The 16,072-nt window shown below is 36.1% G+C and overlaps 1 protein-coding gene across 1 annotated transcript in view; it reads left to right on the top strand.

The window, feature by feature from the left end:
• TENM1 (teneurin transmembrane protein 1) overlaps window positions 1-16,072 on the top strand; it is a 590,326-nt gene that overhangs the window by 296,048 nt on the left and 278,206 nt on the right. Inside the window, exon 6 of the mRNA XM_004685779.2 lies at window positions 11,965-12,203. Coding sequence (XP_004685836.1) covers window positions 11,965-12,203 — 239 coding nt within the window. The remainder of the gene's footprint in view (window positions 1-11,964; window positions 12,204-16,072) is intronic.

Genomic DNA, 16,072 nt, shown 5'->3' with positions numbered 1-16,072 from the left:
GAGAGTACAATTGGAAAAGCAATTTTAAAAACTGAAAGAAAATGTTGTCTGTTCTCCATATTTTGCAGAGATTTCCTTGAGTGGTGGGCAAAGGTGAATGTTTGAAGCATGATGAATGATGATGTTCTCTAGGCATAGGGTTCAAGGTATTTTTTGAATGATAGACCAACCCCAAGTGTAGATAGGCAGCAGGGAGGAGCAGCTGTGAGCTTAAGAGGAGAGAAGATTAAGAGTGACAAGCAAGAAGATACTTCTCTGGAAGTAAGGAAGTTGAATAATGAACATAAGGAGAGTGAAGAATGTAGAAGAATAAACCCCCAAGCTCAAGCTCTGGCCATCCATTGTCATGTTTGGTTTCCCAAACGTGCCTTAAGGAAATCGAAAAGGTCAAAACTGCATTTTCCAATGGAGGAATCACTTTAGAACAAGGATTCTCAATCTTACCACTACTGGTGTTTCAGGTTCGATTAATTTATTGTTTGGGGGGGCTGTCCTGTACACGGTAGGATGGTTAGTAGCATCCCTGGCCTCTACCTTCTCAATGCCAGCACCATCCTTCCCTCAATTGTGAAAACCAAAATTATCTTCAGACATTGCTAAATGTGCCCAACATGCCAATTTGTCCCCAGGTGACAAATGTTTAGATGAATAACAAGGCAAAATTCATATGTTGAAGACTTATTAATACTCAGAATTCATATGTTGAAGACTTCCTAATACCAGGAGTGGTGGTATGATGTGGGGACTTGGAGAGAATTGTTAGATCACACGTGCTCAAGTACCCTTATAAAAGAAACCTCAGATTTCACCTTCTACCACTTGAGAGGATACATGGAGAAGTGAACATATGCCCCCTATAAGAGATACTTCACCACAGTCCCACTATGCTGGCACTTTGATCTTTCACTTCCAGACTCTATAACTTTGAGAAATAAATTTCTGTTGGTTATAAGTCACCAGTTTGTAGTAGTTGTTACAACAGACCTAACGTATTAAGATAATCAGCTAAGTCCATTCAGCTCTAAGTCCTCCACCCCACAGCCCACTGCCATCTATTTCCTTGTCACACAATAGCAACTCCTCATATGACTTTATACTGATTAAATTTGTCATATTTTGCATGTCTATTTAAGTCTTAAAAGGAATATATTATTGACACATTGAATATGTAGTAGTTTGTATATATATTTCATTGGCTTGTTTTCTGAGAATGCAAAAATCTAGAAAAACAATTTATGTATATCAGCCCCAGCAACTTACAGAAAGGGGGACCAGTGTGAGCCCACAGAAAATGATCTTTTGCCTTTACATATCTAGCTTCTCTCTCTCTCTACCTATCTACCTATTGTGTATACCTACCTACCTACTACCTATCTACCTACCTACTTACCTATCAAATTTTCTTTCTCATTTTGTCCCTTTCTCTTCTTTACCCTCCCTATGTTCATTACTCTTTCTCCCACCTTTAGATTTACACGACTCTTGGGCATTTTTAGCTCTTCTGATATTGTTTTTTGCTAAAACATCTTACAAGGACATGGAAGCCTGAAAGAAAATGGCACATTTGGGAAACCAAACGTGACACAGGATTGCCAGAGCTTAGAGGACATTGGAGACAATAGTTGGAGTGAGGCAAGAGGCCTGCATGAGGTCAGATCATGAAGGACCTTGTAAAAAATGGTACAACTTCATTTCAAAAATAGAAAAAAAAAAAAAACAGGAACACACAAAGAAAAGATCTATGAGTTCTACAAAGTAGATAGTAACTATTAAGATTTCTAGGCATGCTCCTCAATCAGATCTGTGTAGAAAAAGCTGCTGAAGTTGTATTTGTTTTTGTTTTTGTGGAAAGAAGTAACATATAGTTGTAGTTATACCATGCATATTAACATTTCCCCAACATGGAAGAAGGGTAATTGCTTTAAAAATTAGCTGGGTAATGGCAATTCAAATTCTTTAAAAGTAATTAAGTAAGAAAATGAATTTTAAAAAGAGACAGCATAATCTTATAGGGAAAGGAGAGGGTGATGCATATAGCCAGGACTAATGAGAGGTGAAACTCTTTCCATCATTCTAGCTTTTTCTGCAGTCACATGCTATCTTGCCTCAGTCTTTCTCTTTACATATACTTTGTTTCCAGGCTTCATTATAGATGAGATTTCTTTATCTGTTATCCTGTTGTGGTCTGATTCCAACTCTGGGTCAATGTGATCTTGCATCGTGGTTTCCCTATCTGGCGTGGTAAGTGTGGCTCGATTACACACACACACCACCACCACACACACAGGAAATGAGAATGATGTTTCTGAAGTTGGATATCCACTTATGGTCCGCTGACTCTAGCTCTAAGCACTGGGGAATAGGGTTGGGAGTTTCATGGATAAGAATGCTCTGGAGGCCCAATGTTCTGTGCTGAGAAACAATGATCAACAGATATTACATGCTTATATGATTAAAAACTCTTAATATTTTCTGTGAATTTTCAGTGTTCTATGGAATACTAGACTCCTTCTGTAATTGAGTCTGCTTTCTTTTGGTCTGTAGATTAGGAAGAAGATTGATGGTCATGAGTGGGAAATTTTTAGGGGCAAAGACTGGAGGTGTCAAATTCACCTTTGCTCACACTTCACATTTTGTTAGCCAGATCATAGCCACACCTACTAGAAATTGTGATTTGTAAATATAGTCTATTTGCACTCAGACAGAAAGGAGAACATGGGTGTTGGTGAAGAGCTTTTAGTGTCTGCATCTGACAACATCTTTGATTTTGAGACTGATATTTCAGAGGACAATCTGCTCTTTGTCAGATTGTCCCTTAGAGAACTGTATGCTGGGTAGGTCAGAGGGCTTATTTGAGGGGCATTTTAATATTCTTTTAATGGCATCATAACATCATTATTTCCTTTAAATTTTATGTATTAGTAAGATTTTCAAAGAAAGGAAAACTGATGTAAGGCAAAAGTTGATCAACATTCTTCAGAAGTTGCATTGGGCTAATCATCTAGAGTTTGATCCTCAAGAACTTTAAAGGGAATTCTCAGGTTCTGTCCTTACGATAACTCTTTGTAACTAACTTGAAATATGCTTTCTTTAAAACAAGCAGTTTTGCTAATACAGATTACAATTCAGTAAAAACAGATGATACAGAAAAGTGTACCAGTTATTATAAACTGGCTAATAAAATGAGAAAGTTATATATCTACAGAAAATAAAGATGAATGAAAAAGATGACCACATTATATAATACTCAGCCCACTACCCCATCCTCTAAAAAGAAAAATAAATAACTAAATCCAAATAATCATCAAATTGTTCTAGTGAGTAAAACTGGGAACGAACTTTCATCTTTTGCAAAAGGAAATATTACTGAATTCCTTTACAAAATGAATATACACATATGTTTATTTATTTTAAATACTGAAAAGTGTGGGATATGATTTAATTTTAAATGTATGCACATACATTTTACTTAGGTCACATGTTTCTCCCATTTGAAATGGTCCCTGTTGGGAAATGAACTATTGAAAACTGTCGGGTGGCAGTCCATCATGCCATCATGGAGAAGATGTATAAGATCATAAAAGTGCTGAAAATCTTACCAAAAATGGCTTTCCAAATTTTTCTAGTTTTAAAGAATTAAAGCTTCCACACTGTATCTTAGGACATAAATCGCTATTAAATATTAAAAGAATGACAAAATGGAAAGCTTGTTTATCTAAGCAAATAATTTTTGTATGTTAGCCTGAGCCTTTTAATGCAGAAACATTTGTGTTAATAGAAAATATTAATTTGATACTTATCCTTAAACTATTAATTTGATATTTATCCTTAAACTGATACCAGGTTTTTAAACATAAATATTTAAATTAATGTTGCATATACAGAGCTGGATCTAACTTAGAGAAAGAAGATGAGAGATTGACTTGAAAAGGCATGGATATAAAATAGATAATTTTTTAAAATTTATTTTGGTGTCTACTAAAGCAGCTTGATCAAACTATATAGGATAGGTAGTGTTTTCTTTCTTTCTTTAGAATTTATGTATCCATGCCAGCACTCCTAGCTCCAACTTGTCTATAAATACCTTATTTCAGAAATATTTAATTTATATGGGAAGATTTGAAATGCCATGTAAGGGAAAATATTCTGATGTCCCACATGTTCTAAACAGGAGGTTTAGATAATGATAACAAGCATGAACCATCCTGATATCATTTTGTCATTTCTGTAATATTAGGGGTTGAAAGCAATAGTTCCATAAGAAAATGTTCAGTGGAATATTAAACTTACGTGTGTTCATTTTGAAAAGGCAATTATCAGATGATGATGATTAGCTCTAAAAGTGACATCAGTGATATAAGTTAATATGTGCACAGTGATTAAGTAAATGGGTTTTATTGTTCACTCATGGGCTTAAAAACATTTATTGAGGGGCCCTCCCTGGTGGCGCAGCAGGTTAAAGCACAGCACTAAGAAGCTGAGGCCACTTCAGCACGAGTTCGATCCCTGTCCCGGTGGTGACCCACATGGCACAGCAGACCTCTCCTGACCCGCCCGCTGCTCTCCTCAGCAGTGTGCTTTGTCGATCTGCCTGTTCTGCTCCCTACTCTTACTCTGTCTCTGGAGAATCCTCTCACCACCCCTGCACCTCTGGCCTGCACCCCAGTTCTGTATTCATAAATAAACAAATTTTTAGAAAAATATATTGAGCACCTACTATTTGCTAAGCACCACTTTAAATGCTGGAAATGCAATAAGTCCATCGCTTACTCTTACTCTCTCTCATGACATTTACATCTGAGTGATCAGTAAAACTGAAGTAGATTACCAGTTCTATCACTGATAAATTGTGTGACCTTGAGAAATTTATCTAACCTTAATAACTGAACCTCAGCCTCCTCAGCTGTGAAATGTAAATACTATTGTCTACCCTATATGGGTCTTGTGACGAGTCAGTGAGAAAACATGAAGTATTTTAGCAGAGTGCCTGGCAGGCACGTAATAGCTGTTCAGTGCTTGGCCATTGCTAGTGCTATTATCATTAACTGATTATTTCTAAATGTTAGTATACTTTATTAGAACTAATTCTTTCATTACCCAAATGCCTCACAAAGAGATGAAATGCGAATCAGCTATTTGACTTATTTCTTCCTTTTAGAACATGTGAAAATGAAATTTAAATTTGTAATTGTACTTTTACTCTCAATAAACCAGGAGATATTTGGTTACAAATGAAACACGTGTTTTTGAGTCTCCCACCCCCTGGCTTTATTCATTCTTCAGACTATATCAAGAGCCTTTTGGAAGAAACATGGACATCATATTAATCAATATCTGTTTATTGGGTACCTTTGAAATAGGAGACAAAGTATCTAGAAATTAAGACTTGGTCACCATCCTCAAGGAATATATAATCCAGAGACCATTTAGGAGGTAGGATAGATAGTAATTCTGCTTCAGGGAGAGATAACAATAATCACAGAAGATTTTTAGAATAGCTCTCCATTATCTACTTACTACCTCACTTACAAAATCAAAAGAATAATCTTGTCTTGACCATACAATATTGCATTTAAGAATAGACAGTAGAACTAAAGCTTAATCCTACAAAATAAAAACTTAAGTATCCTTAAATTATTTTTAAAAACTCTTAATAACTATGAGCAATACAGAACAAGTACAGACTTCTTATGAACAGTTGGCATACAGGGCTGGAGGCAACATATAACCAGGATGGCTGAGAATTTGCTAGAAAAATACCTTAGGATGAAAAAAGTAAAATACTCTTTTAAGTAGCTGTTAATAAGCAAGGGATAATTTGTTTCTCCGGGAGACTGTTCAAGCTGATAATGTCGTTTAGGCTTAAAAAGAGTTTGGGTGCTATTTTTAATCCTAGAAAAATTAGCAGAAATGGGCCATTGAGAGAAAACTAGAGATGTTGAAGTTCAGACTTTGGTCAATAATCGCACATGATGGTAGTAGTGTTACAAGACTGGTGTTTCGTTTAGTATCATTTTTAATTTTCTGTATTATTTAAATTGAGGCAATATTGGGATACCCCCATCAAGTATTTCCACCTCGTACAGCCACCACTAATTCATCCATATTCCACCACCATAAACTATTGTGCTTCTTTCCCTCTTTATTCTCACCCCTCCCCATCAGATGCCAGGTGTTAGTTTTTAAGCTTGTCTTACCATTAGCAATCTTACCATTAATTTAGTTACTGTATTCCACATGTTAGTAACACCATTTGATGTTTTCCTTCCTGACTAATTTCATGTGGCATCATCCCTTCCAGATCCATCCATGTTGCCACAAATGCCATGATTTTATCTTTTTTGATCGCCGAGTATTGTGTATATTATACCACATCTTGTTCCACTTAGGTGTTCTGAGGCACTTTAGTTGTTTCCATAATAACTTATTTTTGTAAAACATCACTAGGTATTCTGTAAAAGAAGAAAATCTGCCTTACGCAGCATGGCAATTTTTCATATGTTTGGAGATACTAGAATAAATATCTGTGAATACTCATTTCTTCAAAGTTGACATAAAAAGCCAACAAACATGTGAAAAGATGCTCAGCATCACTAATGCAAATAAGAACTTGAATGAGACATCACCTCACATTCATCAAGATGGCTACTATAAAAAAAAACACAGAAACTAGCATGTGTTAGTAATGATATAGAGCAGCTGGGACCCTTATGTGCCCTTATAAAATGATGCAACTGTTACCAAGCACTGCACAGGGGGGAGAGCAGAGACAGGGGAGTTGTTTAATGAATTTAGAATTTCAGATTTGCATGGTGAGAAAGTTCTAGAGAATTTTTTCACAACAATGTGATTGTGCATAACAGCACCAAACTGTGTACTTAAAAATGGTTAAGATGGTAAATTATACATTTTGCTTTTTTTCATTAAAATAGGAAATTCACTTATTTAAAAAAAAAAAAGAATAAACACCTAAATTCTACTCTGCTCGAGAATATGATTTGGCTTTATTAACTTGCATCAAGGTACTTTCATTGTAGTCTTCTTTATTATTATTATTTTTATTTTAAAATCAACGTCAGCTTCTAACTGGAAATAAGTTAAAACTCCTTCCTCTGGGTATTAAAAATGAGTCAGATGCTTACAGCTAAGGGAATACGAGTTTAGATATTTGTCTCATAAGTATGTTTACAAGATGTAAAGGGGAAAAAAATCATTGGTTATTTATGCATCTTAGAAAGCTGTAGATTTCTGTCTATTTCCTATAGAATTTTAAGTGCCACATTAAATCACGTTATTTAGTGCTTACAGATACCTTCAGCATTATGTAGTGTGTGGGGTTTAAAAAGAGAGAGTACATTTTCCCCCTTTTATAGATGATTTTAAAATCCTTACAGGAACATTTATTATATTCCCATTTACCACCACTGGGGCTCATCAGTCTTGGAGATATTTTTTTTCAATTTCCTTATATGCCCATTTCCTTTTGGCAATATCTTGCTTTTCCTTTTTAAATTTGAACTCGAATATTAAAACAGATGCAAAGGAGAGTACTACTTACACATAAACTCTTGAACTGCATTTTTATCATTTGCTCTGTGGAAAAAAACCCAGTTGTATGAAATTGATAGCAACATTTTAGTATATCCTCAGGTCCCAAGGGAAAAGCAATGTGCTTAGACAGATGATCTGATTTTATGAGCACATAGCTGAAGTCTAGCACTGTGCATTTGTCTTTATGCTCCTACTTTTTTTCAGGGACTATGAAAACACATTTAGACAGTAGTTTCACTTTCCAACAATGGACTGCAAAGCCTGTGACAAAACATAGCATTTGCATCGCTGTTTTTCATGGTGCTCATCAAAGTATAGATCACTTTCAGCACAGAACCTTAATCTGATCTTGTTAATAAGAAAACAGGAACCTTAGCATGTGAACTCATTTTATTATCTACCCTCGCCGAGGACTGTGATTTGGATTCCACTCAAATATGAATTAGTTTAAATGTTGCTCTGCTGCAACTGTTGAATTTATTCATTATGCTGTAATATTTTACTTATGAAACTGCGTTTGGAAATCCTTGGGTGTATATCAGGATGAAATTACAGTGCTCAAGGATATTGATTATTGCTTGTAATTGCCATCATAATAGCCAACAATTCTCTGCCTTTCCTTGTCTTTCTTCTACTTCTTAATGATATACCAAACCAAATCAATACCCAACATATTGGGCCACTTACATTGTCTCAAAATCCAATTGTCCTCCTTCATAAATATGCAAAGGATTGAAGATTTTATCTCCAAACATTGAATAAAAGCACCCCATACTGCTAGGTTTCTTTTTTATCCCATAGGAACATATTAGAGTGTTGCTGTATAGAATCAGTTATATGTAAGTGACATTTTGTCACATCCAGAGTAACCACAGGGCAGTGGCGGGGAGCAGGGGAGGTTGTCTGTAAAGCACTGCAGTCCTTGCTCACTAGTAAATTAGATGGCCAAAGGGCAAAGCAGGCCGGGGGAGCTAACCAGACATTAAAGAAGAAATTCACCCCTTATACCACGGAGGAGATTATTTCAGGGCCTAAAGAGGAAATGCAATGGAATGGAAGGTGCATAATGCTATGATTTACTTTTTCACAAAAATACATTTTTTCTTATTTCTACTAGATACTATGTCTCCATTCTGGGAATAAATTAGAATTGCTTTTAGAAGCAGCAATAATTCGTTTAGGTTCCTAACAGCTAAAGGGTAGTTTCTTTGCAATGATTCTGCATTCATCCAAAATAGTTTAGGTGATCTTTGAGCAGATAAAATTTGTTCAGCCCACGTCTGTTAACCCCAGAGAGTAGGACCTAGTACTAATCCAGAGAAGACCATGGTTGGCAGGCAGCACAGGGCAATGGCAGTGAGAACTCTGGAAATCCCCAATCCCAAGTTTATTCATGCCTTAACTACCTATAATGCTTTTAAGTAACGCACTTCCATTTTCTGGACCTCAGTTTCCCTAATTGCAAAATGAGGCTGTTGTGCTAGTGAATGTTTTCTGAGAGCACTTTTAACTGATTTTTCTACCATCATTCTCAGATTTTTGTCATTGGCTCCCACTCCAAGCTCCATACCCTGCTTTAGTATACTAGAGAATGGTGATGAACACCAGTGGCTCAGAAGACAGACTGCTTGTATTTGAAACTCATTTTCACCCATTTCTGTGGGACCATGGACAAGTTAATTAACCTCTCTATGCTTCAATTTTCTCATCAGTAAATATAGATATTTGCTGTAAGGGGGTTGTTGTGAAGATTAAATGATATAACACCTTAGATACTATTTAGAATAATGCCTGACACAAGTAAGCTTTTAGTGAATATTATGTTTTACGATCATTATTATGGTAACTACTTCTATCATTACTCCTAATAAATGTTTCTTGGTCTCTGTTTCATTGTCTGTAAAATTAGAATTCCAGCTTAACCTCACAGATAAATAAGGATCAAAATTTGTGTATATAAATCCCCACTCTGGTACCTGGTCTTTCTCTCTTTTTTTTTTTTTTTTGAAAGATTTATTTATTTATGCCTACGGAACTGGGGTACCAGCCAGAGGTGATGGGGTAGTGAGGGGATTCACCAGAGATAGAATGGGGAGCAGAACAGGCAGATTGACAAAGTACACTGCTGAGGGGAGCAGCGGGCAAGACAGAAGACTGCTAAGCCATGTGGATCACCTCCAGGCTGGGGATTGAGCTCATGCTCAAGCAGCTGTGGCTAGCTTGCAGTGCTGAGCTTTAACCCCTGCGCCACCAGGGAGGGCCTGGTACCTGGCCTTTTTAGGTGCTCATGCAAATAGAACCAACACTTCATGGGGTAGTATTGGTCAGTGTGCTATTGTCTTCTCTACACCCCTAATCTTTTTGATACTAGTTGAAAAATCAATACAAAGTCAAGGTAAAACATTAAAAAATATCCCTAGTGCCCAAAGGTAGCACAAATTATTAGTTGTCTATGAGCATATTATATATATACATATATATTTTTAATTATATCATATTGCCCATACTATTTTCATTCACTTGCTGATACCTAGAAACACTTTTCCAGCATATAGATACTTTCTGACAACACAGTACCTAGTGGTTATGTAGTATTCATCTATTTGTTTGTAATAAAATTCACTTAACCAGTTACCTATTACTGAACATTTGGGTACTTGCTTTTTGCTATTACAAATAATATTGCAATGAATGAGTACATATATACATTGTTATACACATTGTTTGCTATGTATAAATTCCTACAGTCATAATTATTGGGCCAAAGAATATGCATATTTAAAGACTTTTGAGATATAATGCCAAATTGCCCTCCAGAAAATCTTGTAAATCTACACTTCCTCAGCAACCCAGCCTTTTAAATAGCTGTTACCCTCATAATACTGAAGCCAAGTACTTAAATGTGGATTTTTTTTTTTTTTGGCTGTCGTTGTTACTGGCACACAGTGTTCTTTTTTTTTTTTAACATAAGCTTCTATTCTTTAAAAACGTAAGCTAGAAGTCAATTTTAACATCACCTTAATGGTGTATGCATTTGGACATACCTGACATATACAAGGTGATGGTGGCACTTTGCTTAGCGAAGGGGGTTGTGTTGCCATACACTGAAAGGTGACATCGGTATGTTTTGCTTAGCAATGCATTGCCCTGCCTCAAGCTGCCCGGTCGATTCAAGATTTTGGAGCCTGAATCACCTGGGTTCTGACTCTGGCTCTGCACTGACTTGTACATGCATTGAACACTTTATTTAATCTTTTAAGGTCTCCATTTCCTTAAATGCACAGTGAGCATAAATAAGATAACCTACTTCATCTGAGCGAAGACTAACTGAGAAACTGAGTGTTGAGCGCAACACATGGCACTTAACACTCACTAAGTGTGAAACATATGCACAGAAAACATACTTCCATTTGTTTGTTGTTGGCAACTCCTTCCATGGGAATAAATCACTGCTGTTTACGAAATATCCACATTACAGCAGTCATGAGCAGTCAATAATCATCCTGTTGCAATTCAAGCAGTGTGAAGTTCTAGAACAGACAAAACTAATTCATCTCAGGAAAAAATTCAAAATAGTAGTTGGATAATAGGAATTTACTTGAGAATGGAGGGACCTTCCTGGGGTGATGGGAATATTCTGTATCTTATTAGGGGTTTGGGTTGCACGGGTGATTCATTTGTCAAATCTCAGCAAAGGTTCGTTTCTATATCGTGCATTTCATTGTGTATAAATTTGACACCAAAGTGTGCAGAAAAAAAAATAACTGAACTCTGGGTAATAATATGCAAGGTAAAATATGTAAATGGAAATGCACTGATGTATGTAACTTTGCAATGCATGAAAACTAAGATAGACTGATGAAGACAGGAATGGAGAGAATAGGTAGTCGATAAAGTGAGTATAATCAAATGTTAACTGTCAAATTTAGTTGCTCAGTATGTATGGTATGTCAAAAATTCTTCAACTTTTGTATGTTTGACAATTTTTATAAGATAGTGGGTGAAAAAATACCTGTGGTTAAACTAGTCTTTAAATAAAATACTGGTCTCCAGGCTGTACAAATGGCCTGAATGCCTGTTTTTTAATCAACTCTTGAGTTTCTGTAACGAAAAGAAGTATTTTAGTTACTAGCATCAAAAGTGGAATACTAATGCGCAAAGTATGATTAATCCACTACCTAGCCAATCGGGAAAGAGGTTCTTTTTTTTCCCTCCGAAAGGTTTAAGTGAGGAAAAAGGAGGGAGACCACCATGGTCAATTTGGAATTAACTCTTAAGTGTGTGAAAATTGTTTTGAGTCCCTCCTGGTTTCCCTGGGGCTTGTCCATAGCAGGAGTGTTTGAAATTAGTGAAGTTGCTATTTCTGTTGCAACTGGATTTATTAGAGCCCAAACCTCTGTTTCCTTTTCACAGGCACTTCCTGTTCAAACACGGGTCTGGCTCCTCCGCTATCTTCAGCGCAGCCAGTCAGAACTACCCTCTGACCTCCAATACTGTGTACTCACCTCCACCCAGGCCACTTCCTCGAAGCACCTTTTCCAGACCTGCCTTTACCTTTAACAAACCTTACAGGTGCTGCAATTGGAAGTGTACGGCCTTGAGTGCCACAGCAATCACCGTGACTTTGGCCTTGCTACTGGCCTACGTGATTGGTAAGCCCTTTTCTTTCCATACTTTATCAAAGTCTTGTTCTGCTTGTGGTGGGAGGAGGCAAGTTCAACTCTGGAACTTACAAAACTGAACTGAGGCTTAGGCATTACATCTAACAAATGGATTGCTAATTAGTTTTTGTTTTGCTTTTGGAGTTTTTTATTTTTGCACTTCCTAACTTTAAATACCACTAAGGAGAAGAAGGAATGCTCTTTGAGAAGAAATATTTATACTACTAACACAGTCTTATTGATTGCAATTACTGTAGTTAACCATTTTCCCTTCAATTAAAAGGTTGTTATGGTTTTCTCATTAGAATGCATAAGTACTAATCTACAATAGCTCCTTAAATTATAGTTAAACAGTAATACTGCTACTGAATTTTCAGGTAGCAATTTCATTAAAGTAGTAGCTATTTGGAAGCTATCAAAAAATTCAGCACAATCATTTCTTTCAAATAATTCGAAATTTTACTCTGGGTCTTTTAAAAAATGCATTTTTTTGCATTAGGTGACTGGATGCAAAAATCACAGTTACTATGTTTGGGAGTGTGAAGGAGAAATGGTAGTGAGCACTTGCTCAACTTACAAAAAATATTGTTGTTCTGGAGTCACCCTGATTAAAGTCGCCTTTCTTGATAGCAAATCGTATTGATTTTTCTGGATAGCATTGTATTTTGACTGAACATTAATTTCCTTGCTTGAGTGGCTCTGAGTCTAAAATGTAAATTAACTTCAGAAACATGAATTTTGTGGAAACGCTATTCCTAGAACGGATAGAATATAACAGTGGAAAAAACTTTCTATCCAGGTGTATTACTAGTAGCTTCTTTTTGGGTTTAAACTGATTTCCTAATTGAAGCAGAGTTTCCCACTAAGATAGAATGAATAATGTTCTGAGAAGTAGATAAAAAGGGATTTGAGCTTTCTTACAAATACCAACATAAATTCGGATGATTCTGATTTATTCAAAATGTGATAGGAAAGTTTGCCATAACTACATAGGAGTGAATTACAGAACAGATGCTGGTTAGTAAATGAACATATATTTTGTAGGGAAATCACTGATAATGTCAACAGCAGAACATATCACCTGGATGGATGTACATGATTATTTCATATTTTTATCATGTAGTCAAAATATATTTGAATGGTGCTTTTATTAAATATGGGTATTTCTTTATAATACAAAAAGTATTTTATCTCCAACATTTCAGGATACCCAATCTTTATATTTATTTGATTCGTAGTAATCTATGATGAGAAATAATGCTGAAGCAATAAAAGTAGAATGAAAATGGACCGTAATTATACATGATTTTAATATGGAATCATTCAAAACAAGGAATCATTTGAGAAGTTTGAATACCTTTGAACACAAAGGTCCTTTAACCTGTTCTCATTCAATCGTGAGACAAAGTAACATGGATTATAGTCTGGTAACTTTCACCACATAGAGAAATTACTTCATGACATAGAGAATTTATTTTTGACATAAACAAACCCAAGTAGCAAGCTCCTTATTAACAGATGTATGTTATGTTGAGGCCTCTGCTTCTATTTAAATTTATTATGTTTCCCATTCTTATACCAACAATTATATTATGTGCTCTGGGAATTATTAAATTGGGTTATTAATTAGCCCTGTGTGGGCCTCTTCACCCCTCCCCCTACTGTCTGTCTCAGTTTGCCAGTTTTGTCTTTCCCTGACACTTTGTTTGAAACCATCCGATATTTACCTTTCTTCTTCTGACTTATTTCACTGACCATAATCCCTTCCAGCTCCATCAATGTTGCACAGATGGTATAAGTTTATTTCTTTTGTTCACTTAGTAGTATTCCGTTGTGTGTGTGTGTGTGTGTGTGTATGGGGATACTTGAGTTGTTTGCCTATCTTGGTTATTGTAAATAGTGCTGAGGTAAACATAGAGGTGCAGGTTTCCTTCTGAGTTAGTTTTTTTGTGTTCTTTGGGTAGGTTCCTAGAAATGGAATCAAAAATCACATCGTAGATCCATTTTCAGTATTTTGAGGAGTCTCCACACAGCTTTCCATAGAGACAGGACCAGTTTACATTCCCACCAGCATTGTAAGAGGGTTCCTTTTTCTCCACATCCTCACCAGAATTTATTGTTTCTAGGTTTTTCTATATGGCCCATCCTCACAGCTGTGAAGTGGTATATTACTGTGGTTTTGATTTGTATTTCCTTGATAATAACTAATGTTGAACGCTTTCTTCACATTTCTGTTTTTTGAGGCCTCTATTTCTTCACCTGTAAAGGGACCTGAAACAGTACCTACAGCATAAGGGTTAAATGCTTAAATATCACAAAAGAAGTTGCAATAGTACCTAACACATAGTAAGTGTACTGTAGATATTACAAATTATTAAGTACCATAGCTACTTTTATTATTCACCGGTTAAAATTCACCAGTTCTCAGAATTACCAATCTTGTCCATGGTGGTATCATAGCACCAGAAAATGTGGCTGGCACATAGCCCTGTTGATAAAAATTTGTTGAGAAATACTGAATTATGCTTAACATTTTACTTGTTTAGCTCTTTTACATCTCACAGCAACCCTATGGGTAGCTCTTGATATGAAATATATTTTCTAAATGAGGAAACTGACACACAGCAAGAAAGGACAGAGGTTGCATTGACATTAAAATATCAAATCACTTAGAAGTAGATCCTAACTCTGAACCAGAGCAGACAGATTCCAGAGTGCGTGCTCTTCAGCACCAGACCTTGTTGCCCTCTAGCTCTTAGTAAACTTTGGAGCTCATTTCCTTCTTGCTCTACAAAATAACTCCACTCATTTTTTTCTTAATAAATTGCAAATTAGATTAGATTTACCATGTCATCACTACAATAGTGAATGCAGCTAAGATTTGTTGATTGGTAAGAGATAATACATTGAAATCATATACTGTGTGATTTTTCAAACCTCAGGCTAAATGCTAGGGCCATAGGTTGAAGGAGTTCAAAATCAGGGGACATTAGTGGTAAGGGGACATGACTTGTTTCTAGTTCTGTCATGAACTGGACATTATATGACTTTGGATAAATCACTTGAAATCTTTTCCTCGATTTTCCCCATCTGTGCCATATAGCCAACCACCTCAGGAGAGTACTGTAAGAATTCATAAATAAGCATTCAGGTGAAAGATGTCACATAAGAACTGTAATATACAAGATGATTTTTAAATGGCTTTCTGTGGTTGAAATACAAAAGTATAATATTTCAAAATATGAAACCATTTCATTCTCAACTCTTGCTGAGTCTGTAAGAATCGTCGTTTTTTTTTTTATCCCCCTTTGCTGTTGCTGTATAACCCAAGTAAAATCTTTCACTGAAACTATTTACTGCTTCTGTTTCCCGTGCAAATTCCTTTCTGCTATTTCATTTTCCACTATTATCCATTATACATAACCTTTAGATACTAATGGCGGTATGCTGTGCTGCCCTCAATCCACTAGGGGAAATCACATCAATATCATTGGGAATCAATAGACGTTCTGTGCATTATGGCTCTGTAAGTGGTCATTGAAGGTAGTGGAAATCCAGCACGTGAAAAGCTAGACCAGGTTGTTCAGACAACCAGCCCCACCCCCACACCTACACACTATATCTTTTGGGTCAGCAAGAGAATAATTCCTTGAAATAAGTTTTGAGGTCATAAAATTTGGTGAAGGGAGGCATGGAAAGATACTGATTATATGAAGATATCATAGAATGCCTATTGTCATCTCTTCCCCATAAATCTGTAATATTTTCCATCTGAATCAAAAAATATGTCCTTATGCTTCATCCTCTCTGATATTTTGGCATCCGTGATGTATCAGTGCCAGTCAGAAGCACATTTGCTT

The sequence above is a fragment of the Condylura cristata genome, unplaced genomic scaffold (assembly GCF_000260355.1).
Source record: "Condylura cristata isolate star-nosed mole 26May11 unplaced genomic scaffold, ConCri1.0 scaffold00019, whole genome shotgun sequence".
Lineage (NCBI taxonomy): Eukaryota > Metazoa > Chordata > Mammalia > Eulipotyphla > Talpidae > Condylura > Condylura cristata.
The sequence above is the reverse complement of the archived record's forward strand: the minus strand, read 5'-3'. Positions and strand labels throughout refer to the sequence as shown.